Raw genomic sequence first — 25,597 nt, forward strand, 5'->3', positions numbered from 1 at the left:
AAAGCTCCAAGTCAATTCAGTCTTTCTTGTGCCAGAGTTTACTCACTGTAAAGACTCATTGGAGCTGTACTTTTACCTAGTAGATTTTGTTCACCCTCTTGTTTTAGGATGTGTGATGCAAGCACAAAGGATCTAGGCCGGTGCCTGTGTGTCATCACTGGAGCTTCCAAAGGGTTTGGACGGAGTCTGGCCCAACAGGTAAGCATAATTAAATTCAATGTAAGCCTTAAGATGAGATATAGCTCTAGAATTAGGAAAATAAATGACAAATGGAAGGAATAGAAAAAGACACACTAAATGTAGCGTTTGAGAATATGCATGTGGGGAAAAAACAAACAAAAAAACAAGCAACTCCTGAGATTGCGTACAGTCCACAAAAGACAATGATTTATTAATGGGCTTGCACACGTTTCTTTTTATTTGGGAATCTAGTCGAGTCTAGCTTATGCTGCATTCTAATCACAATACAGTATGTTGTTTTTTAGGCGGCCTGTGTTCTGCAGACTGGCTCTGTAATGTTGTTGGTGGCTCGCACTGCACGTCTGCTGCAGGAGTTAAAGGCAGAGCTGAACACTGATGTTCTGGTGGTCCACTGTGTTGAAGCAGATCTTGGCACAGCAGGGGGGGTGAACAAGACACTGGAAGTTGCCAAAAAAGAGAATGTGAATGACTTCGATCATGTGCTTCTCATCAACAATGCTGGTGAGTGGTTGTAGGCTATATTATGTCTATTTCTCTCTCTTGTTACCCAAAAGTAATACAACGTAAACAAACCTCTTAAACTAGTAGTTCTCAACTGGTGACTCTGAATCCAAAACTAGGTTACAGGACTATTTTCTATGGGTCGCAGGCCTTTTTCAAAAAGATGTTGAGTCTCGCCAAGCAGGTCACCAGTGTTGGTCGAGCAGGAGTAGTTTGGATAATTCCATAACATTGTCCAGCTATGAAATTGTCTGGCTACCACGTCTATATATCAATGCATGAATCGCATATCCGTCGCAGGAACACTTTTTTTTTTTTTTTTTACCCCAGATAGGAAAATCATTAGATCGTCCTTGCGCTTACATATGATTTTTTTTTCCTAGGATCTTTAGGTGCCATGTCTCAGTTCTCCAGCTTCACTGACCAGGCTGAAGTGAACGCCTACTATTCCTTTAACATCAGCTCGGCTTTGGCTCTGACTGGTGGGGTTCTGCAGGCTTTTCCCCAGAGACCAGGTCTGAGGAGGACTGTGATCAATCTGTCATCAGTGTTTGCACATAAGCCCCTCCCACTCTCGGTCCTGTACTGCACCGCCAAAGCTGCGCGAGACATGATGTTCAAGGTTCTGGCAGAAGAGGAGCCTGATGTCAAAGTGCTCAACTACTCTCCAGGTAGTGAACTGTTATTTGTGTAACAATACAAATAGTGAAGGTATTCTTGTTTTCCAACATATCCCAAGACATCACTAAGTCTGCATATTGCACGGTGCCATATTGATATCCTAAATTCTAAAAGCCCTGCCAGTTTTGTTGTCATACCTTGATCCGTATAAGGGAGCATGTCAACTCTCTCACACCGAACCAAAAATCTGTTAAAATCAGCGGCAAGATCATGCAACTATAGCATTTCAAGGTATGACACGTTACAGGCCTGGATGTCAGTATTTCCAATATTTACAAAGGCAGATTACCTGCTCTACCAACTGCGCCCCTGTCGCCCCTATTCATCAGGCAGTCTCATGATCAGAAGGTCGTGGGTTTGAAATTCTAGCTCCCGCAAATGTCCACTGTCGTTGTGTCCTTGGGTAAGACACTTCACCCTACTTGCCTCCAGTGTCTGCCTGCATTGGTGTATGAATGAGAGTGTGAATGGGTGACTGGTTCCTTACTGTAAAGCGCTTTGGGCCTGATAAAGGTAGAAAAGTGCTATATAAGTTGACTCCATTTACCATCTTTACCATCTAATTGCACAACAAAGACAGAATTGGGAGTCAAGATTGCATCATGCCACAATCTTAAAGATTTCCATACTGAAACCCATCCATTGATATTTGGATTTCCTTTTCAGGCCCTATGGACACAGAGATGCAGAAGGAGATTTTTCAACAGACGGGCGTCAGTCGTGAGTTATTGCCATGTCAAAAGTCCGTCGCTAAACTTCTGAAGCTGCTTCTTGACAATGACTTCTGTTCCGGAACACGTCTGGACTTTTTTGATCTGTGACAAAATTACGAAATGTTTGTTACAGAATATCACTTTAACTGTGTGTGTATTTTATCAGTGTAGCATACATCCTGAGGGTAAAAAAAATACATTCAATGAAAAATAATAAATTGGTCACCCCAGCTTTTGAAGTACTATGTTTTCAATTTCCAACGGGGTATTCCACAAGGTTCAACACTGGGGCCTCAGTTGTTTGTCATTGTACCTTTGAGAAAGCCTTTTTGTTATCATTGAAACTACAAGAAAACTCTTGTATAGCTACTGTACTGCCCAACTGCAATGAAGCCTTGGTTTGACTCGTTGCCCTTTTTACAAGGACAAGAGCCAGACATGCCTCTGTTCGCCAGTGACCTTACAACTTTCTCTGCTCAGGTCTATTTCTAAATGCCATTTTGCATTCAGAATCCCTGAGCACCTCGGAGAAGGCACCAGAAGAGAGGAGCACTGTCAGATAAAGCCAATCCTTTCTCGCCAAACTTCTCGCAGCTGTCCAACGTCACCACAGCTTCTTGACAGACAGGGCCAGCTGAGGGCCAAAAATAACCAAATGGACCAGGGCACCTACCACCATGGAGTGGAAGGGGGGTCATTTCTTATCCTTTCCAAGACACATAGTACAATTGCAGAGCATTTAAACAGGAAATTAAAGTTCTGGGAAAACATATATTTTTGGATGCAATGCTTGCATAAGTGAAGAAAATCAGCTGTTAAACAACTGTAAAACAATGTGGGTGCACCCCACCACGCTTTGTGTGCCATGGTACGGCCAAGAGGTGACAGAGCTATTTTAGTACCCCTCGAGTGTAGAATGTGCAGTAGTCATTCTTAAGGAATTGAAAGAGCACCGAGAGGACTTCTACAAAACTTGTCTCATTCATTCGGATCTACTCAAGATTCTCAGGAACCCACGCTGCTGTTATGGAGACCGTGGAGATATTTGATTCACCAGGAAAGGGCAGAGGACTGAGGGCTACAAAAGAATTCTGGGCTGGAGATGTCATCTTTTCAGAGCAAAGCATTTCAGCTGTTGTCTTTGATAGGTAAGGGAATGCTGTGGTGTGTGTGCCTAGATGCTGTGAAGAAGCTCGGTAATGGCTACCTTTTGTCAGAGAGCAGCACTTTTTTTACAGTGTAATGTGGATGCATGCAATAAATCACAGGTGTCTAAACCTAACGTGTATTTCTTATGCTTTAGTCTAGCAGAGCGCATTTGCCACAGCTGTTTCCGCAGACAAGAGAAGCTCCAAAGATGTGGCCAGTGCAAATTCGCTCATTACTGTGACAGAACCTGCCAGCGGGCCGGGTGGGCCGAACACAAGCAGGAATGTGGTGCCACCAAGGCCTTTGGCAAGGCACCCAATGAGAGCATCCGGTAAGAAAGGTTGTCGGTTCATTAACTTAACGCGTCAGTCTAGAATGTTTGGTTGTTCGACTGATTTTATTTCATTTCTTACTCGTCATTTAGTAGAGTATATGAATGACATGTCTTAAAACTTTATTTTAAGGCATAAAATAAAGTTAAAATCTTGATATTTTCAAAGTAACTGATTTCTACCCTCCATAGGTAGTAATATTTTAAGCAGTATTACTGTGCTGTACTTGAGCACAATGGATGGTAATCAGGCTCCCTACTGTATCCATAGTGTAATGTGATTAGTGTCCTAGTAAGTCTGGGTATTTTTGAGTGATATAATCATGTTTTTGGTCTAGTCCTTATTTTAGTTTAGTTTTATTGTTTTGTTGTTTTACCCTATTGTTAATCTGGTTCTGTTTCAACTTGTGGCTGCACTTTGAAAGACATCACAGCCGTATTATATCAGACAAGAAGATGTTAAATTTAGCCTTGAAGTCACATGCTTGTGTTTTCTTGAATTCAGGCTGGTGGCGCGCATCTTGTGGCGTCTGGACAAAGACGGCAGCAAAGTGTCTGACCTGCAGCTGACCACACTGGAAGAGCTGGAGGACCATCTCACTGACATGCCAGAAGATGATCTCAAGGAGTTGAAAGTTGACATCCACAACTTCCTGGATTACTGGCCCCGCACCAGCAAGCAGCACACAATAGACGACATCTCGCATATTTTTGGAGTGGTATGTTTGTGAAGTCTGAAGATCTAAAGATAGAGTTATAGACCATGAAAGTAATTTGGCTGCTACTGGTCTCACGTTAAAGTATGCAGCACATGACTGAGAACAATGGGCAAGTACTTTCAGGCAGTGAGTGACGGTGGTAACAGCAGACCTTTGTCAACTGTAGCAGCTGTGAACACTACTTATGCAATTGTACAGCAACTGTGCTGTAGTGTTAAGTTGAACCCTTTTGTTGAGTATGTTTGTTTCATGTGATTTCAGATTAACTGTAACGGCTTCACAGTGAGTGACCAGAGGGGTCTGCAAGCTGTGGGTGTGGGTCTTTTCCCAAACCTCTGTCTGGTCAACCATGACTGTTGGCCCAACTGCACAGTCATCCTCAATCATGGAAAGTGAGTATACCACTGTATGTGTGCTGTCAAAAAGTGCGGTTTGGTTGTAATTACTGTGAGCTCAGTGTGAGCAGTTTGTCATGTCTGTCATTTAGGTGTCTGTGATTGGTGTAAACTGCTTCCTGTTTATCTTTCAGTCAATCGGCTGTGAATACTTTATTTCATTCTCATCAGAGGTGCGTTACCTCAACAGAAATGTTTTATTGTGACCTAGAGCAATCACCAACTCATAACTGATGTGTACATGTAATACATGGAAGTAACATCAGCATTGCACATTGTAGTAAAGTTCCGTAGCGCATACAGCACTGTTACCACAGTGTGGTAATGTGGTCACATTACTTTGAGTGAAATAACATCAAGAATTAACTTAAATTCTCATTCTCTAACACATTTTGAATTGTAGCTTCATATGCAGTAGTGTTTTTCTCCATTTCACCCTTTGTGTTGTGTCGAGCAAATGTCCACTCATAACCTCCACAATGTAACACTGTATGACGACGACATTTTTATCTTCATCTAATTGTTGCATTTAAGCCAAAAAGACTGAAGCAAGATGCTATTTTATTGATGATGATGATGCTCTAAATATTGTGTTTGCAGTAGTTACAGAAAGATCATCATACAAGTTCAAAAAGAGTCAATTTTAGAATTGATCTTTTGTTGCTTTTTGCTGTAGCTTTTCTTTTATATGCAGTATGTATCACAATAGTATGTCTATGACTGTTTGAATCCAAGTCAAAGCATCATATCTAATCTGTATTGTAACGTGTGATGTGCATTATAAAGGTCATCTTGTTACATAGCGTATGTTTTTGGCTTGAATGTCAGCTGCATTGACTGAAATTGAAAACATTATAATAAAATGACCTGTAAAAAATATAAATATACTGAAACACTAATTTAGTCCAAATAAGTGCACATCATATGTATTGTGAGATGTTAATCATCTATCTTTATTTCCAGGATTGAGCTGCGTTCTTTGGGTAAAATCGCAGAAGGAGATGAGCTGACCGTGGCTTATGTGGACTACTTAAATTTATCGGAGGAGAGACAGAGGATGCTAAAAGCACAGTACTTCTTTGACTGCACATGTGACCACTGCAAAAACCGCACCAAAGACGACATAAAGATGGGTGGAAAGGAAGTGGATGGAGTCAAGGTTTGGAGATCTATTATTACATTAGCCTAACATGACTGTGGCCGACATAAGCTACAGCTGAATCAGAAAAGAGCTGCTTATTTAGTTTTTTTTAAATAAATGACTTCTATACAGCATAAGCTTTTACATGATAGAATTTAAGATTGATTTACTACTTCGAAACTGGTTGTGTCCTTTCTCAGCCTACAGAGGAACAGGTAAAAGAAGCCACAGATTTCTGCTATCAGATGTTGGAGAAAATGGACCAAGCACGGCTAAAAGGCGACTACCATGATGTAGGATATCAAGTTGCTCTAATCCTATATTTATTTATCTATCGGTTGCCTTTTGGTTTTATATCCCTACTGTTGTTATTTTGTTTCAGGTGGTGAAAATATGCAAGGAAGGCATTGAGAAAACGGAGCCGGTCTTAGCAGACACTCACATCTACCTGATCAGAATGTGTAGCGCAATGAGTGAAGTCCAGGCTTACCTGCAGTACTTCGACGATGCTGCAGAATTCTCCCGCAGAATGGTGGAGGGATACATGTAAGTAATACAGAAAGGCCAGGAAACTAAAATTTGTATAGGCAGCCATTCCCAAAGGCTTCAAATTACAAAATGTATTTGTGTGTTGCCCCCTGCCATTGTTTTAGTGCATTGGTTTAACAATCTCATAAGATATGTGACCTTTCAAGTAACACCTCATAAAATATTCTTCCTTTTACTATATCACGCCTCATGTGCTCCATTCAGCATTTGGACTACATCCTTTTTTGGTCCCGCTCTGGGCTGGTATCAAAGAGCGCAGGGAACTCCATGTGGCAGAAACATGATCCAAACGCCAGCACCTTGAGCTTCCAAGTAACACCAGGGCGAGATCAAATGAGGACTGAACCGGTTCTAATAGGATTAAATTAAATTGGACTAAATGATGTCTAAGCTGGATGTAAACCATGTCTAAGCCAGAAAAAAGACCTAACTTAAAGGCACTATATGGAAGTTGTGATTTAATTTTTTAGTTTTACTCGCCACTGCCACCTCAGGTCTTGGATGTAACTGCAATCTTTGAAACACGGGCATGACGATGGAGAGTGTTGGTATTTTGGCCCGAAACGTTTTGAGTGACAGTGCAGGATTTTAGCAGCAAGTTGTGGCGAAAAGGTCTGGGCTCATTCTACACATTAGGACATTGCTGGAACATGTAGGGGGTGGAAAATACATAATTCTAACATTTTTAAATTCCGTCCAGTTCTTTTTAAATGCAATACTAAAGCATAAATGAAATAATCCTAATCAAAATGAAAAAAAGAAAAAGAGGCCCCTGAGCACCACCTGTGCACCAAACACAAACCGTGTAGAGGTATGTCTCATTACTTGACCCAAACACATTTTCGGCTTTACCCAAATCTAAAAGCTTCTATACTGGAGAGCCTTCAGCCGATGGGCCAGTATGTGCTGGCCACTAAGCTTACATTTTTTCTTGCATTGTTGCCATGTTGCACTTTTTTATAATTTTTTTTCTATGCAACTCTTTGGTTGTGTTTTAGAAGTTTTTTGTTTTTTTTTTACTTTTTGTCGCCTTTTTTGTTGTGTTTTTGGTTGTGCTTTTTTGTTGCCTTTTCATAACTTTTTTCACATTTTTGTTGTTTTTATGCTTACTTTTTCCATCCCTTTTTTGTGGCCTTTTTCATAGCTGTATTTTGCTGGCTTTTAATTTTTTTTTTTTGCCTTTTTTGTCACCTTTTGTTGCGTTATTTGTTGCCTTGTAACTATTTTGTAACTTTGTAACTTATTGCTTTTTGTACGTTTTTGGTTATTGACGCATTTTAGTTTTTTGTACGTCACAATGTTGTAACATTTTCTTAACTTTCTGGCCGCATTTTGTTGAGGTTTCATCCTTTTTTATGACTCGTTTTTGTTGCTATTTTGATTTTTTTATTTTTTCCCAGAAACTTTTAGATTTAGGCAATGCGGAACTGGAGAAAATGTAAGGAGGGGGATCAAGAGGTTAAGACACATTTCTGTTATCGCTTACAGGAAGATATACAACCCAAACAATGCTGCCCTTGGTATGGCTGCTATGCGTGCGGGAGTGAACCACTGGCAAGCCGGACAAATAGAAGTCGCACACGGGATGATCTGCAAGGCCTATTCAATTCTCATGGTCACACACGGACCTACGCATCCAATCACCAAAGACCTAGAGGTAATGATTTAAGGCTTGGATCTTACTCATGTTTGTATTTAACCAACTCCAAATCATAACACGATGCTGCTGTTGCCTCCTCCAGGACATGAGAGTGCAGACGGAGATGGAGCTGAGGATGTTCAAGGAGAACGAGTACGTGTACCACAGCATGAGGGAGGCTGCCCTGCAGAACAAGCCCATGACCATGTTGCATGAGCCCAAGTCCATGGAGGAGGGCATCAAGAACCTCTTCCACCGGAGAAAATGATCCTTCCTCCATCCTCCTCTTGTTTATACACAATTCAGATGGTCTGTAACGCATGTCTAACTTTGACTGTTCACTTTTTGTATAATGACTTTTAATAAAACAATGTCACATAAAGAAAGTGTTGTGTGATTGTATGGTCAGAGCAGTTTTACATTCCTTTATTGGTGTATCAACTGCCCCAAGGCCCATGAATGCAATAAAGCCAAGATTACTGAGCAATATAAATGATTTATTGCAGATTAGTAACTAGTAGTTAGTATGACCATGACCGTTTTCCATTAATTACCCGCAGATTAGGCAAGTCTGCTGATAACTGCATGTGAACTCGACTGCAGCTTAAGTAGGTCGAGCAGGTCACATGACTGTTTAGTTCTGAAAAATGGACTCATAAAGAGTGACACAGGAAAAGGAGGCTTTTCCTATTAAGCTGCCCACAAATGGAACGAGCTACAAAGACTTACTAGTGCCTCTTTTACATCTAAAACGGTTTGTATTTGATATGTATAAATAAAATTGTACTTGCTTTAATTGATATTTGTAACATTTTCGAAATATTGTTTTGATATTCTCTGCTATGAAAAAGGTACTCTCATTGGGCCTTCCATGTATAAGTAAAGATTAATATAAATCCTCACCAATTATTATTTTGAGATTTTCATATAAAACAAACAATCTCAAGAGAAAGTCATATTTTGAACTCAAATTGCCAAAGAAAAATACACTACAAAGAAAAAAAATCAGCTTTACTATGTGTTTACAAATGCACTGGTCCATTGAGTTCATATATGGACTTCTTTTGTTTTTTTACATCATGCGTGTAACCCTTGCATTTCAATATTAGTTCGGCTCTAAATCCACACAAGCAACAACAGACAATGTTTTATTATTTTTTATTATCCCAAGTTAGTCTTTAAATACGTTTGAGTACCCTCTTGTACTTGATGCCACCGACAGTCATTGTCTGCAAGGAGAGAACAGTCATGAGAACTCAAACCTTCAGAAGTCCCATAACAATTCTTTCAAAACAATACTTACATTGATGATCGTGTTCGCGTCCACCAGTTCTGTGACCGATTCAATCCCCTTCAAGGCGGCTACGAGTTTGTTGCCTTCTCGCCTCACCACTGTCTAAAGCACAAGATGTTTTCACTACACAGCGCTTCATGGAATTTCATATCCTTCACATCGCCGGAAGCCTTACCTTGACCTTCTCGCCCGTGAGAGTTTCTACCTCGCTCTCCTGACCGATTATGAACGAGTTAGTCAGGACTTTGGGTCCCGTGGTGACAGTCACCTTCATGCTGTTGCCGTTCTCCTCGATCTCAGAGATGCTCTTGATGTCTTTGCCTTTCTGGATGTGCTCCTCGGGGAGACCTATGCACATGAGAATCAGAATTACTTTATTTAAGGGGAAACTTATTTAGCTACACACTTGTCGTTACCGCCTGAGAAAGAGGAAAATGATCTTGAATGAGTGTAAACCTAGCAGATAAAACCTCTAAAGCAAAAAATGTCCGAGGTCTTAAAGAAGTAATCTCTTAAACATATGCACACATTCAGATATATTACATATTTGCAGTGAGAAGGCACAGTGCAGTTCTGTTAAAGCACAGTAGTTTAATAGCTATTTATTACAATACAAGTTCATCATGCAATAATCACAATTACATTTCCCCTGAATTCATTTTCAACCTTACCTATAGCCCGCATGAAGGGCTCAAAGTTCTCCTGAGATTCAAGCTCAAATTTTCCGGCAAAAGACATGTTGACAGGCAGTGAAGGTGAGCAGGAGCGGAGTCCTTGGCTCGCTTTTAAAGGTTTACAGAAACTCTTCAATCATTAACTATAGATATCTTTGATTATAAGCTCTTAGTCCTTGTGTGGACCAATGACGAGGTCAGAGATCCATGTCAATGCGATTGAAATTGCGATTAAAGTAGATTTTTTACAAAAAGTCGAGCAATGCTTTTCTTTACAATTATATCTTGTTAACCTTCACATCAAAATGTCTGTATCTCCCATACTTTATTTCAGATTTAGGACCAAAATATGTACTTTCTTGTAGTAGTGCAGACACTACAGTATGAACTGTCATTAAATATGTTATGATTCTTTCTTTTTTGGTCAAATTGCCTGAACAATCACATGTCAGTTTTATGTGAGCTTTCATCATATTTGGCACAAGTTACATATTGTGTAATTTATTGCAAGCTCTGATTATCCCCTGTATCTAGTAGTATCTGACTTGCTGGACATTTGTTGAAATTTTATTGGCTTAAATGATTTGCTCGATATGCTTGATATGCTCCTAAGGTAATAGTACCTTAGGAGCACTTCGACGTCCGCGCAGTTAAGTCGAAGTACTCAAAGTATTATTGCGTCTTACAATATAGTGCCCCTTTTTACCCGCTTAGAAAATCGACATGTTTAATTTTGTGTAACTAGACTTGGATCGTGTAACTTTTCACGTAACTGTATTTAGGCAAAACGTGGAACAGCTTTGTAGCTTCTAACTTCACCCCAGTTTGGAGCTATGAAAATGCTGGGGGAGGCTAAATGCTAACAATGGCTTTCGTCTACTTGCATGACTGAGCGCACGCACAGTTACACATCAACTCATCTAAGCTCAGGTATGAACATATCTCAGTATGTAAAAACGGTGGCCTATTCCTTTAAGTTGTTATCCTGTAAATGAAATGTGGATTATCCACCTCCTCATTGATTAGAAGGTAAGCTGAACTTCCCCTAGAAAATTCCCAAATGAAATAAATTCTTCCATTCAAATGTAGGTATTAACTATCATAAGAAATTCACCAGAGTGCGTTAAATTGTGTGGAAAAAGTCAGTTGTTAATCAGGTTTCAGAGTGGTCTCCCTGTCCTTCAGAGTTGCCAGAAGCTTGATGTGAATTTCCATTGATGCTTGCTAATTAGAATACAGCCTCTGATTGGCCGACTACTAATTGCTCGGAGCCTCACCATCAAAGCAGAGGACGGGTTGTAACACCCACCGGCTGAATGCTGATTGGCTCTGTGTCTGTGACAGCAACATTAGCATTAGCATTAGCTGCTGTCTCTGTCAAGCTATAAGTGGAAACTGAAGAAGCTCAGTTCAGTTTCACTTCAGTTTATTCGGTCAAAATTATGCACAATAGATTTACATTCAGTTAAGTATAGCCAACTTCTTCATAACATAGTGAGTTATATGACAGCTGAGACCAATATTACAGAGATGGATTTTATTTCAGTGATGGGCGACATGTTTTATAAAGCTTTAGCCTTAGCTTCTATTAGCCACATAAAGCTACATCATGGCACAAGCACAACAGCTCAAGTTTGCCCAAATCAAATGTGAACCTGGTTTCTTTGTTTTGTCCTGTTTGGACCTGGTTTAGTTCTGGTGTAGTTCCAGCTTATTATTTTTTGTCCAAGTTTTGTGTTGTTCCAGTTTAAACCCTGCTTGACCTTGGTTTAGTAGCTGATGTAGGAATAGCCTACTTTCCCTTTATACGTTAGGCCTAATGTAATTGTTGAATTTGATTTTAACAATGACTCAAAAGTCTTGTGTGTGAACAAAAATAAATAAATGTGACTGCAGGTTTATGCAGGTCTGTGATAAAGAATAGAAAATATCTTGAGCTTCCCCTGCTTGAAAGACTACACCGCCACTGGTAGACCTTTACCCTGGTGAAGTCATCTTCTAAGATAAGCCCCTGATAAACTGTTATCACCGCATGGTCCGTTATTCAATCAGTGTTTCAAACACTACACTAAACATCTTATTTATCATGCGTTACTCCCCCCAATTGTTTCATTGATCAAAATCTACTTCAAATTGTAATACACAATTAACATAAAACAATTCGGTGGGTATAAAAATCACACATCTTTTTTTGAGTGAAGGAAATCCCCACATGAAAGAGTGTGGGTTTGTCAGTGTGACTAATTCACTCACTCAACTCACTCAAACTCACTCAAACTCACTCAAACTCTCTCAAACTTTCTAAGTTTCTTTAGTGTGAAAATGGGCCCTATGCAGTCATGTGAGAATCAGTGGAATCAACATGTGAGCAAATCTGAACATCTGTGAGATAAACCCGGCTCTGGGCTTTGTACGCACTGATTACATCTAACCGCCTTTGATAAGGTCTGCTGACTGCACAGCACTGTTCAGGCTAAAGGATCTGTCAAGGTGCACACAAGACAACACTTCAAATGAATACAACCATGGACGGAAAACTGAAGAATTTCTCCCAAATTTATTTCAGCATGCATCATGCACATTTTGTACATAAAAATATATAGACACTCTACAGAATTACTCTATGGAAAGAGCTAAAGGAAATCTATCAGAGCTATAGAAATACAGTACAGCTTGTTCCGTGGTGTCAGGGGCAGCTCATTGGTGCAGTCTGCGAGCAGCATTGTAACTGGCCAGGTGTAACAGCTTGAGGATGATGTCACTGGCGTCGCTGGGTTCGGATTGGCCGACAAGCTCCTCACCTTCCTCCTCTGACAGGCAGCTCTGGTCCATGGTACAAGTGTCTGTAGGAGACATTTACAATCAGTGCCCACATAAACAGGGACCAACAGGGGCGAAACACGGCTGCTTGTTATCAGGATTCTTAGTGCTCCTTTTTTCGGTAGACCCATTCTCGAATAATAGGGTCTGGTATGATATACATGATTAGACTTAGTTAGATTCTTCTGTGACATTCTCTTTTTGCCATAGAAAATACAGCCTGCTTGAAAGACTATCTTGGGCCGTTACCAGAGTACACCCAGACTAACTGCGAGTTTATTATTAACCAAATTAAGGTTCAATTACACAATAAAAAACAACGTTTACAGTGGAAGGCTGACCTGCATCACAGCAGAGTCCGGAGGCAGCACAGCGTCCCCCCTCTGATCCACAGGGTCTCCCTCCCGACTGGCAGGGGGTGAGCAGGTAGCTCTCCTCCGTACAGTGAGATGCTTCTGGGGAGCCCATGAGGCAGCCCAGGCCCTCCCCGCAGCAGATATTGGGGCCGAAGCAGCGGCCTCTTTCTCCGGGGCCACATGACATGCACTAGGGATGGAACAAACCTTTTTACAGTAACATCAGTAAAATGAACATGATAGCAGTATGGTTTCAGTTTCAATCTCCATATGTCACACCTTGTCTCCATGTCCAATAAAAAAATATCACAAAAATGTCTAAGCAGGTAATGTCTTCCAGCTAAAATCTTAAAATTACGTTAACTACATGTACTGGTGAAAAATATATCCAACCAGTCCAATGAGCTTCAGATCCAGCGCATAAGCCGCCATTTGGAGTTATCGCTCACCTTACGCAAAGGACCATCTATGACAGACCTCTTTCCTCCAATGGGACAGTTGGAGATATAGCATGCCGAGCAAAGAGACAGCAAAAGGAATAGGCACGCAGCAGTCACAGCAACACCACTCATGTCTGTAGGCAAAGAAGAACAGAAACAATATCATCAACACACCCATATAAAACCACCTCCACACATTCAGCACCAACTATACTCACTTTCTTACTGTCCGTCGAACAAGGGACTTCAACCTTTATCGGATGTTCTTCTACTTTCTTCGGTTTTCCACACCACAGACTTGTCTTTTATACTTTTGGACATATTTAGCGAGTGACAATGAAAGCCAAAAGCCACTTAGAGGTCATTAATGAGAGCAGGATTCACCATGGTCTTGGTGGTGAGAGTTGACTGCAGAGTGGCCAGGGGTCAGAGGTCAGATTAATTTACCGGCCCGATAGTTTTCAGGCACTGAAGGTCATTAGAGAGGTTTTGCGGTGCGTGACTCTGCATGTCACATATCAGAGTTCAGCAAGTGATGATGAGAAATCGATTAAAGCACATTAAATCTTCCCTACATGAAGGTCACGTGCACCACAGGGTTAAATTTGGCTCAGACTTTTATGGGAACTACAGGCCTGATTCACGAAGTGTGTGCTAAAGTGGAGGATAAAGCCGATGTAGTTGAGATTTTTGTCTCTCATAAACAATAAAAGGCCACAGAGCAAAATTGTGTACTTGAAAGAATCAAGTACACAACATATATTTAAATACTGTAAACATGGTAAATCACTTAAAGTTTTCCTGAGAGAGGATCCCTGCCTGGAATATGTTATATGATAATATGATCTTCATCAAAATCAAAAGAATGATTAAACAGTGTCTGCTTAAACCAATGCCACTCAAACATTTACATTTTGTCATATTTTTATTGGCCATAACATGTAAACATTCACAATACACCGTGGAAAAAGTGAGTGAACGCCCAGAACTCTCACTGAACTGTTGCAGTTTTGTAAAGAGGAATGGTCCAAGATTCACCCTGATCGTTGTGAGCGTCTAATCTGCAACTACAGAAAAGCAGTTATTGCTGCAAAAGGATCAGACAGATATTTAATACAAGGGATTCCATGCTGTTGTGAATGTCTCAGGTTTTTCTGCAAAATATCTTCATAAACTTGTGAATAAAATCTTCTGATGATGATACCACGTGTCCAGGCCTTGAGGCAACAAAACAGCCCCAAACCATCATTTTCCCTGCACCAGACTTCACATTGAGCATAGTGTAAAGATGTTGATCCATTTTTTCTCTTCATATGACGTTGTGTGTTCCTCTCAAACTATTCAACTTTGGTTTGCGAGGGAGCGCTTGGATGCTCCACAGCACTACTGGACAAATATTCAGTGGACTGTTGGACCCATACAGTTGAATAGTATTAAAAATCTGGCTGACTCTTACTTCCAATTTAGCACCTCCATCCATTTTTTACACTTTTCCGTTACCGGGTCGTGGGAGCAGCTGTTGGAGCTGCCCAAATCACATTGCACCAGCCCCTTATGGCTCCTCCTGCAGGTGGTGGGCCCTCAGAGGGTCAACCTCATGATTCTCAGGCCTGTCGGTCTCTCATAAGGGGCTTCTGAACCGCTCTTTGTCTGACCCGTCACCGAGGACCTGTTTGTCCTGAGAGACCCTACCAGGGGTACGAAGCCCCCGACAACAGAGCTCCCAGGATCATTCGGGCACTCAAACCCTTCCACCACGTTAAGGTGGCGCTTCCAGGAGGGATTTACTAAACCAAATCCGTAAATCAGGCCCTATATCGGCCTTCTCATCAGTAGTTAGGTCTATGTAACTGACAGACAGGTCCAAGTTATAACTGAAACACAGCTCCAGTCACCAGGCTGTCAGGAAGTTCTACTCTTTCATTCAACTCCATGCTATCTCTATTTGGATATTGCTCTGTTATGCAATAACCATTAATTTTCTGCACCAAGGGTTTGAGCGTTGGGTATACAAACTTTGCAAGCACACAAAGAACAACAAAAGACTTATTAAGACCGACCTAACTACACAGTGTGCACAGTGTCATATTCTGACCACAAGAGCTGTGAAACATCATCAACTCAACCTAACCCTCGACGATTGAAGCTCCACTTCAGTGAATACTTCATGAATGAGAGCCTTCACAAACATACTGCAAAAGGATCAGTAGCTATGGCATTCTTTACCCATAAGTTGTAAATAAAGAAAGCATCTTCTCTTAGACTTTATTTCCAACTCAGGTTTCCAACACTGTAGGCTATATTCTTATCCAGCCAACCTAACTTGAGTTTTCTGTAAGATAAGGAATATTTGTGTTTTGCTTTCAGATGTGTTTGTGATCATTATACTGTATACCTAAAATGTATCATTTACTTTTTTGTTGGGGTTTAATTTAGTGGTCGATAAAATCCCCATATTTGAGAATCAGCGGAAACCGAAACGCAAAGGTGGTCTATGACCTATAGCTTACCCAGTGTGAACACTCATCGCTTACTCACTTCATGTTATTTGTAAAAGCTCTAATTGTTAACAAGGATTGGTGCACACAGTGTTCAGGTCTGGGGTTAATTGTCTCCGTGAGCTAATTATCACAGCTAATGATGAGGCACAGGCAAAAGACAATAACACTGTTTCAAACAAATGAGATCAATTACCACAGATCCTTCATTATCTCACCAACACGTCATGACAATTAACACGAGGGAAGAAGGTACGTCTGAGGCAGGTTCCTGCTATTACCACGGAGCACTTGGTCGGTTCTTGGTTTGTAAGCTCAGTAAGGCACTGGAAAACTAAAAGCAGTGTTGGGGAGTAACTAAATACATGTATTTAGAATACTTAACTGAGAGTATTTAGAATACAGTTGCTTTCCAAATTTCAAGGGAGCGGCCCAGTATACTCATTACATTTTAGCTCCATATTGGATAACTTTTTTATTTTATTTAAAATGCCACAGTGCACTGCACATGTGTCACATGATGCTGTATCTGCTGCTGAGTTAAAGAGTAACTAATTAGTTTATAACAGGTGTTCCAACAATCATAGGCCTAATTTTTGTAATTAAACGCCATATTTATACACACAATGACAATCAATGTCATTATAAGTAATCTAAAAGTATTCAGAGTATTAACAATACAGTACTCTGATTAGACCAAGTAACGGAATATGTTGCAAATTACATTTTAAGGCTAGTATCCCATTTTCTGTAACTAAATACAATTTCAAAGAATTCTCCCCAACACTGACTAGTACAGAAAGAAAGTCTACTCAATGAGCAGGGAGTATTCAAGAGGCTTCTGTCATCCTGACCTCCACTATGGTCCCTGTGAAAGGTTCTCTAATGTGTGTTGTTAACTAAAGACATAAACTATTGCTTTGTATCTCTGGAGACTTGATTCCACATTTATAAAACATGTCAAATGTAAATGTTTAACATTTGGGACAGCCAGCTTATCACATATTGAATATTGTTGCAAAAGCTGGTCAAGAACTGGCGTGAACCCACTCAAATCAATAGACTCACTTTATAAAAGGTCTTTAACAAATGCTAATGTCCATCCATATTGGTGATATATATCTATTGAGCCTAGAGACTTTTAAACATTTCAAACATGCATGTTTTGTTTACAAAGTGTTTCATGGATTTGCCCCACCTCCCATGTTGGACCGCTTTAAAACAAAGACTCACAGTGGTGCCAGGACAGGCTTCCTCAGAGGTGACTGTGAGGTCCTCACAGAAGAACAGGCTTTGGCCAAAATGCTCTGTCCGTGAAGGCCGTCTCCCCTCATTATCAGGGAATGTAACATGCTGTATTTCCTAAGTTCAAAACTCAACTCAAAGTGTTGTTTAAAGCAAACCAGTATTTCTGCCATCTGCCTACATACTACAGATGTACATTACCCTTGTATAATCCAGCATGTTTACATCTGTTTTTGTTGGCTCAGTGTAGATGTTCATCAAAGAGAAAGGCTTTCCTGTGTTGTCCCATAATAACAAATGCCATGGTCACTCTTGCCTCCTAGTGGCTGTGTTGACATATTTCATAAAATAAATGTCTTTTACTATTGTTAAATATGGGTCGGAGGAAGAAAGGCTAGTACATTTTTTCTAGTCTAAAAATGAGATGAAACATGTCTCCATAAATGTTGGCTATTAGAATAGTTTCATAAGAAATCTAATGAACCAAAAAGCATCTTATTTATGCATGTTGAAATCACAAAACTTCTTTATTCACCCCATTTAAAATACCTGTAACCCTTGAAGTAAGAACCACAAATGAAGACAAATGGCACTTTATTGTGCATGTAAAAAGCTTTTTCCAAGAATGCATGGATGTGTAATAATAGAGCTTATTTGCCACATTGTTTACATAAGAAACATCAACTCCAGCCGCGCATTCTTCCCCCAAACGAAGCGGTTTGAATGTCTATTTCATGGAGAAACGGAGATGTCTATCTAGAGTTTCCTTATTTTTCTGCAGGAAGGCACTAGGCTTGTTGACTTCCTCTCCCCTCCCTTCCTTCCTTCTCTCCGAAGGTACTCATCTGAAAAATGAGAACAAAGTGATTGTTCCTGTTCTCTTTCTTAAGTCACTTCAAATGCTATCCGCGGACGGGCGGCTCACTGTCAGCAGAGGCGCGGTGCGAGCAGGAGGCGCAGCACAGGCAGGTACGGCAGGTCCCAGGAGCTGCAGTCTGCCACAGCATCCCAGCGCACTGAGCTACTGCTGCTGCCTGAGAGGTAAGTCCAGCTGCTCCGGCGCACGAGGAGGGGCTTCACTTTAATGGACTGCTTGGAATGCACAGAGTAGGGACGAGTTGCAGGCTGTGGAGAGCGGGGAGATAAGAAGCACAACAGCAAAAATAATTCACAGAGTTGAAAATGTACAGCTTTTTGAAACTACACCAATTTATAATTAATGATTTCAAAACTCTAATTGTAACAGTTTGCATTGGGCATGTCATACACTCTCATATCTAACAACCTGTAGCTTCCAATGTTATTTTACAATGAAGCTTGAGTGAAACATGTTTGGCAATACAATAAGGGGGGAAAAAAATGCAAAAATAGATAGCATGAGTCTATGGATTTTCTCATATAGGTCATTTAGGTAATTTTTCCAAGCAGTGTAAAAAGTGATCTGCAATGGTCATTTCTGTTCACTTTTTAATTTATATTATTATAGTATTATAGTGTTCAACCTCTTACCCACCGCCTGAACCGAGTGTATTTTCTCCAGTTCGGCTTTAAGAGCTTCTCGAATGGAGAGCAACAGTGTAATGCCTCATTTGAAAGCTAAGACCTACAAAAGTGATCGTAACTTTGATGTCACATTGTCGCTGTGTTTGTCACATTTTTGTCACTTTTTTGTTTTTGGCCACTATTTTGATATATATTTTTGAGCTTTTAGATATGGGTAAAGCCAAACTGGAGAAAAATGTGCTCGGTTCAGGTGGGGGTTAAGAGGTTAAGATCACAAATCATATAATTTAATACCTTTTTATTTAAGCATTGTATTTTTTTTTTTTTAAGCATTTAATAATGCACTGTAATAACCTCCATCTCAAGTTGTGAGGAGCTTTGCTTATTTGTGTTTTAGATTCTCAAATAATGCTTGCAATAAGAGAGAGAAAGAGAGCCTATGGTGACATAAATCATTCCTCCTCTCATAGAACAATGGACATTCCTGATGCACCATGCAGTAATGTAGAAATTGTGGCCATTGAGCATAAGTGCCGCTCTTAAGAAGAACTACATCAAAATTGATGCAGAAGTTGGACAGTTCCCCATCTCTCCATTTGTTTGCAGTAAAGGGCAACTTTTGCGTGGCATTAATGTCTCACAGTGCAGGAGGGACGATGGGTAACTTGGCCCTGGTTATCATTTCCAAATGTGATGCCAGTGATGGAGAAGCGAAAGGTGTGCGGGAGGTGGAGGTGTGTTTCATGGAGATGTGGACACTGGGCGGACGTGTGAGAAAGGCAGAAGTGAAAGGTTTGCAGCAGAGCAGTGAGGTGTGGGCGGTGTCACTCTGTCCACTGACAATCTTCCCACTGACAAGGGCTCGAGCCAGAAATAGCAGCCGATCGTGGAGGTATAGGACACGGAAAGGGAGAAAGGTGCTTGGCTTGGCTTGTCAGCGCAGCGTGTCACCAAAAAGCAAACAAACCAGAACTCACCAAAGATTTCCAAACTTTGCACCGGATATTTGTTTGATAAAGTAAAGCATATGGTGTGTCTCTACTCAGTTAATACATTCTTCTTTTTTTTCTCTCAGATTGAGGATGGAACTAGACATGGCACATTTCTCGCCTCACAGAGATGATGCAAGACCTACTTCAGAACGCAGCTTCTACCTAAGCCCCCCTCCTCTTTACATCAAACATCCTAAGTTCCCCACTTCAAGATACCCAAGCTTTGCACCCAGTGGAGGAAATGCATATGGCATCTTCAGCCCACCTGCGTTCTTCCCCATGCTTGGTCTCCCTCAAAAGGAGGGATCACAGACACGCAAGCAGACTAAACTCGACGACCAAGCCGATGAACCAGAGCGAGGGGAAGCCGCTGAAAAGAAAACGGTCGAATCACCAGTCTGGAGCAGTCTGTCTCCAAAGCCGGGGATGATTGAACTGAATCGACATCACCACAGACAACCAGATGAGGCCATTCAAGTAAAACAAGAGCCGTTAAGTCCAAAACCAGTGTGGCCCCCATCCCCATACCTTCTCCATGCACCGTACCTTCCACCTCCTCTCCTCCCGTACCCCTACTACATGCCCGGAGCACTTGTGCGCCTCTCCTCCAGCGCATTCTACCCGAGAGAAGACACCAGCAATGCTCCCAAAAGTCGAGATCTTGCCCCCACACGCAAAACGCCATCCGCCATCTCCACCACCAACAACAACCCAGAGAAGCTGACCATCAACGTCCACGTCGACGAGAGTTACTACGTGAATGTGGGGGGCGACCAGAAGCGATGGAAGTGCAGAATGTGCGAGAAGTCTTACACTTCCAAGTACAACCTGGTGACGCACATCTTGGGCCACAACGGGATCAAGCCGCACGGGTGCCATCTGTGTGGGAAGCTGTTCAAGCAACTGAGCCACCTGCACACGCACCTGCTCACGCACCGGGGCATGAGGCCGCACAAGTGCCAGGTTTGCCACAAGGCCTTCACCCAGACCAGTCACCTGAAGAGGCACATGATGCAGCACAGCGACGTCAAGCCATACAGGTGAGGGTTCAAAGCAGTTACAGCAGTTTTGTAAATGATAGTCGAGGAGGAAAGAGAAAAATCAGATGGGAAAATGTAGCTCCTTCATGGGCCCCCCTAGTCCTGGAGCACTAGACAACTTATCCCGTTCCCCCCTGCCGTCAACGGCCCTGCATATACTGTAAGAATAGTTTTTCCACAGAGTAATATTGTTTTGAAGCATCATATATAATAGTTGAGTACGAAAAAGTGTTACATGTCGATTAGTGGTATCTGGAACTTGACAACTATTTTCAGGAATGTACGGAGTATGGCTTCAACAATCTAAATAAATGTGTACTTCCTCATCTGGTGCAGTTGCAGTGTGTGTGGACGAGGCTTTGCTTATCCCAGTGAACTGCGTGCCCATGAGCTCAAGCATGAGAAAGGCCAAGAGAACGTCTGTGTGGAGTGCGGCCTGGACTTCCCCACGCTGGCACAGCTCAAGAGGCACCTGACTATCCACCGCGGCCCCACGTTATACAGGCAAGGCCATTTTGAGGGCTACTGACCACTAAAAGATCCTACAATGGTTGAAATTCATGCCACATAATACAGTAGATTAGAATACAATTAAAGCGGTCTTTTTCTTTTTTCTCTCAGGTGTTCGGAGTGCCAAAAGACATTCCAATACCCAAGTCAACTTCAGAACCACATGATGAAGCACAAAGACATACGGCCATACATCTGCACTGAGTGTGGGATGGAGTTCATCCAGTCCCACCACCTGAAGCAGCACACGCTCACACATAAAGTAAGTGCAATGCGACTTCTACCTCTATAAATACAACTCTTCTGAAACTGCTCCTACTCCAATTAAGATTTTTTGGCATTAGACCTTGTTATCAACTATTCAGAATTGAGACAACACTTTGGACAAGAGCCCAGAGAATTTATTTGGCCGATGTAGGAAAGTTGTTTTTAACTTTGGGTGTTATTGTAATCCAACAACTTCCAGAATTTCCTCTGATTTTCCTCTTTAAAGCCCTAAGCGCCACCTTGCAGATGACAGCCTGATGCCGTCATGTGAAGAAGACTTTGTAGAGTTCCTGTCTTGCTACACTGACGTTTTAATCCTTGTATTGACAAAAGAAGGGAATTATATTGGGAAACTATCTTTGTGCGATCGTCTCAATGTGTTAATATGAAGTCTACCTGTGTGTCGGTCATTCCCAGGGCGTGAAGGAGCACAAGTGTGGCATCTGCGGTCGTGAGTTCACCCTGCTGGCCAACATGAAGCGCCACGTCCTCATCCACACCAACATCCGTGCCTACCAGTGCCACATGTGCTTCAAGAGCTTTGTGCAGAAACAGACGCTCAAGGCGCACATGATCGTCCACTCCGACATCAAACCCTACAAGTGCAAGGTTTGTGGTTGGAGTTTATGATCAGAGAAGATCACTTTCCACACTTAGTATCTATCCCAAATTGCAATCTCTGACCAAACCTATTTAGCACCAGCTGCTGCTATAAAAAGATCCCCCCCCCCCCCCCCCCCCCCCCCGTGCAGCTTTTTGACCTTGCTGTTGGTGTTTGGCTTGAGTCAGTGACCAGATACCAGAGAGGCTTTTGGCATTGGGAGCCTCCTCGTTCATAGGAAGGATATCGCCGCACAAACGCCTCTCTAACAATGGTCCCCCCACCCCCAGCCCTCTCCCGAGAACCAGGCCCCGCAAATAGATTTCATCTCGCTTTCTCTGCTGCTGGAGCGCTCTTCCTGTTTTCTCACGGCCCTCTTGGACAGTTTACAGTCCCTCTCTCCTCCTGAAGGAAAGGACCACCCTAATAAGAAAGAATGCAGAGGAAGGACAGCGCAGGAGCAGCCCTTCCCTGTTCTGCTCCTGTCTGCACGAGGCTTCCTCCCTTGTTGTTCTTTTGCATGCGTCCGATTGCGCGAGTCAGGGGGGGAGGGAAGGACATCGAAGTGGCATTGTCTGGCACATTCATTCATGCTGACGTGAACAGTCACTCTTACAACTCTGCATTCTCAGAAAGTTTTCCTGACTGCGAAGAACAATTGGCCAAAAGAGAAAAACACACACGCCTACTGGTCTTTTGTTATGACTTCGAGGACCAGCCAATAGAGCATACAAAATTGGTTAAAACAGCCACTGATATTTGAAAAGCAATGGCATAGAGTTAATAAAGTTACTTTAAATCATTATCCCTAATATGACAGAGGAAATAATTGTGCTGTTGTCTTCTGCAGCTTTGTGGGAAGGAGTTCAACCGAATGCACAACCTCATGGGCCACATGCACCTCCACTCGGACAGCAAGCCATTCAAATGCCTGTACTGCCCCAGCAAGTTCACGCTGAAGGGAAACCTCACCAGGCACATGAAGGTCAAACACGGGGTCATGGACCGAGGCCTGGATGAAAGATGTAAGCCAACACACACACGAAAAACAAAAATGTCCACTTTAGATAATGTGTTTGGATTTGAAATATTGAATTATATTTCAAAAGCCTTCCTGGAACCGCCACCTTAACATAGTGGAGGGGTTTGAGCGCCTGAGTGATCCTGGGAGCTATGTTGTTGGGGGCCTTTGTGCCCCTGGTAGGGTCTCTCATGGCAAACCGGTCCTAGGTGACGGGTCAGACAATAAGCGGTTCAGACGCCCCTTATGAGGACCAACAGGCCCGGTTAGAACCATGAGGCCGTCCATCCATCGACCCACCACTTGCAGGAGGAGCCATAAGGGGCTGGTGAATGTGATTTGGATGGATGGATGGATGGATGGATGGATGGATGGATTTTAAAAGCTTAAACAAGATTGGATGCATGTGCGTGTGTGGAGCTGTGAACTGTGGTAACTATGAGAGAACTATATCAAAACCATGCATGTAGGATGCTAGAAATGCATTAAGGATGTTGGGAAGGGGTTTGGACCACAACAGTTTAAACCTTTGCTTCCTCTTTCATTGCTGCAAACAAAAAAAACAACCAGGTATAGGAGCTTTAAGATCTGTCAAAAAAGTCAGTTATTGCCAAAGTTACAGAAAGATACAACCCCTTATAATAAGCCTGAGTGTAGATTGTTTTAGGAATGTAAAAATACATATATTAGTTGAACATTTTCAGTATCAGACTTAAAAACTGCAATTTCTGTTTCACTTTTTGTCTAATGCCATTTGCTCTGCTTTCTATGCTAGTATTCAGACAGAGAGGGCGATTCTGCTTGCCCGCCCCCGTCAGCCTGCTGAGCCACTTCCGCCAAGACGAGCCGTTCGACCTCTCCCAGAAACCCACGGGTCTACCTGGTCAGCATTTGACCCAGTCCGACGGAGAGAGTGTTCCCGGGAGCTCAGGCCAGGAAGAGGACGAGGACAGCCTGTACAGGAGAAGCCAGTACAGTCCCGAGGAGGGCCACAGCGAACCGACGGAAGACTTTGGACAGAGAGAAGAGAAAGACCAACAGCTTAGAGGCGATGAAGCTGGTTCTGAGGGACGTGATGATCAACCACGCAAGCCCAAAACCTATAGACAATATAGTGATGATTTCAGTGAACAATCCGAGTCAGTTAGAGAAAATGACGGTGAGGGGAACCAAAACAGGTCAGAGGCAGGTAAACATTGCACCAGCAGTATGCCAGTGGAGGTTGCAGGTCGACAGAATGAGGAAGAAGACATAGAATGAGAGAAACAAGTGAGAATGTTTGAGAGGAACAGAGGACGTGAAGAGACAGGGAAGTGTAGGGGCATTGAACCTAAACAAAGGATGGACATTTGTATAAGCAGAGAGTTAGATTTGATGTTTTTGTGTTTTTTTTTGTTTTTTTTAGAAAGCTGTGAATTTTTCTACATAATTTAAATATCAATAACAATCGAAATGGGAATCTGTAACATTGTGCCCACTATGTTTTTTTGTTTGTGTGTGAGTGGATTGATCGTTTGCCTACCCGTTTGCAAGCACCATATTGATTACATAGGGGTTCAGGATGAAATGTCTACAATGTTGCCATGGAAATCCACTATGTTGGGTCCTGAGACTAGCTTTTGCTAAAAACTGTTTGTAAAGAAGAGAAAACAACCATGGAACTTCAGTCCAAATGCTTTTATGTGCACAATAATTCATTTTTTTTACATTTTAAAGCAGTACTAAGTAACTCATGCCCCAAGAGGCCATAAACGCCACTGCAGGTGTCGTAGCATGGTATGGTTTTTTTACTCATTAATTGTCCGTGAGAGTAAATACTACACTGATAGAAAAGACAAAGGGAGAGAGGGATATTGTACATCCATTTACACAATGGAGATAATTTTTTCCACTCAAACCTGGCTGTAAATACTGTTTAAATGGCGCTAGCCCACAGTTAGCTTTGCCCGTTAGCCTGTTAGCTCCTTCTTCATGATTCCATTAGTGTGTATTCGTGACACCGACCCAGTGCAGGAAAGCTGCAAGTGTGGTTTTCTGGCCAGAGACACCAGGGGGAGATGAAAGACCCCTCAATCATCCCATTAACACTTGCATTACCCCCAGAGGAACTACGTAAGGATTTATTGAGGTTAACAAGTTACTTAGTACTGCTTTAAGTTCTTCATTGGTTTAATGAAGTGCGCCAGGAATCGCAGAAATCTCCAATTTCTAATCTGTAAGTAGTATGTACATTTGATTCTTGATTGAGAGCAATATAAAGTGAGCAGTAATATATTTAAATACTTTATTCATATGAACTGTGATTTTACTTTCTTAA

The 25,597-nt window shown here is 41.9% G+C and overlaps 5 protein-coding genes across 5 annotated transcripts; 3 read left to right on the plus strand and 2 right to left on the minus strand.

Annotated features, from left to right (window-relative positions):
* On the plus strand, nt 1–2,207 carry sprb (sepiapterin reductase b). The gene is made up of 4 exons (XM_079562251.1): nt 1–198; nt 486–702; nt 1,086–1,373; nt 2,050–2,207. The coding sequence occupies exons 1-4, from the start codon at nt 109–111 to the stop codon at nt 2,202–2,204; spliced, it is 750 nt and encodes a 249-aa protein (XP_079418377.1). The 5' UTR covers nt 1–108; the 3' UTR covers nt 2,205–2,207.
* A 799-nt stretch (nt 2,208–3,006) lies between these two features.
* Nucleotides 3,007–8,370, plus strand: smyd1b (SET and MYND domain containing 1b). Its single transcript, XM_079562233.1, has 10 exons — nt 3,007–3,244; nt 3,400–3,576; nt 4,082–4,295; nt 4,557–4,687; nt 4,825–4,863; nt 5,654–5,849; nt 6,032–6,124; nt 6,214–6,377; nt 7,869–8,037; nt 8,123–8,370. The coding sequence occupies exons 1-10, from the start codon at nt 3,123–3,125 to the stop codon at nt 8,285–8,287; spliced, it is 1,470 nt and encodes a 489-aa protein (XP_079418359.1). The 5' UTR covers nt 3,007–3,122; the 3' UTR covers nt 8,288–8,370.
* A 794-nt stretch (nt 8,371–9,164) lies between these two features.
* Nucleotides 9,165–10,062, minus strand: LOC306967307 (fatty acid binding protein 1-B.1-like). Its single transcript, XM_079562284.1, has 4 exons — nt 9,985–10,062; nt 9,489–9,661; nt 9,323–9,415; nt 9,165–9,248 (listed from the first exon to the last, which is right to left on the minus strand). Exons 1-4 carry the CDS (start codon nt 10,049–10,051, stop codon nt 9,198–9,200), a joined length of 384 nt encoding a protein of 127 aa, XP_079418410.1. The 5' UTR covers nt 10,052–10,062; the 3' UTR covers nt 9,165–9,197.
* Nucleotides 10,063–12,531: 2,469 nt separating this feature from the next.
* LOC306967288 (isotocin-neurophysin IT 1-like) lies at nt 12,532–13,880 on the minus strand. The gene is made up of 4 exons (XM_079562263.1): nt 13,822–13,880; nt 13,613–13,737; nt 13,149–13,353; nt 12,532–12,830 (listed from the first exon to the last, which is right to left on the minus strand). Exons 2-4 carry the CDS (start codon nt 13,733–13,735, stop codon nt 12,685–12,687), a joined length of 474 nt encoding a protein of 157 aa, XP_079418389.1. The 5' UTR covers nt 13,736–13,737; nt 13,822–13,880; the 3' UTR covers nt 12,532–12,684.
* Nucleotides 13,881–18,258: 4,378 nt separating this feature from the next.
* znf366 (zinc finger protein 366) lies at nt 18,259–24,832 on the plus strand. The gene is made up of 7 exons (XM_079551487.1): nt 18,259–18,387; nt 19,925–20,881; nt 21,218–21,385; nt 21,503–21,653; nt 22,076–22,267; nt 23,110–23,284; nt 24,056–24,832. The coding sequence occupies exons 2-7, from the start codon at nt 19,932–19,934 to the stop codon at nt 24,538–24,540; spliced, it is 2,121 nt and encodes a 706-aa protein (XP_079407613.1). The 5' UTR covers nt 18,259–18,387; nt 19,925–19,931; the 3' UTR covers nt 24,541–24,832.
* The last annotated feature ends 765 nt before the right edge of the window (nt 24,833–25,597 follow it).

The sequence above is a fragment of the Gobius niger genome (assembly GCF_951799975.1).
Source record: "Gobius niger genome assembly, chromosome: 1".
NCBI lineage: Eukaryota > Metazoa > Chordata > Actinopteri > Gobiiformes > Gobiidae > Gobius > Gobius niger.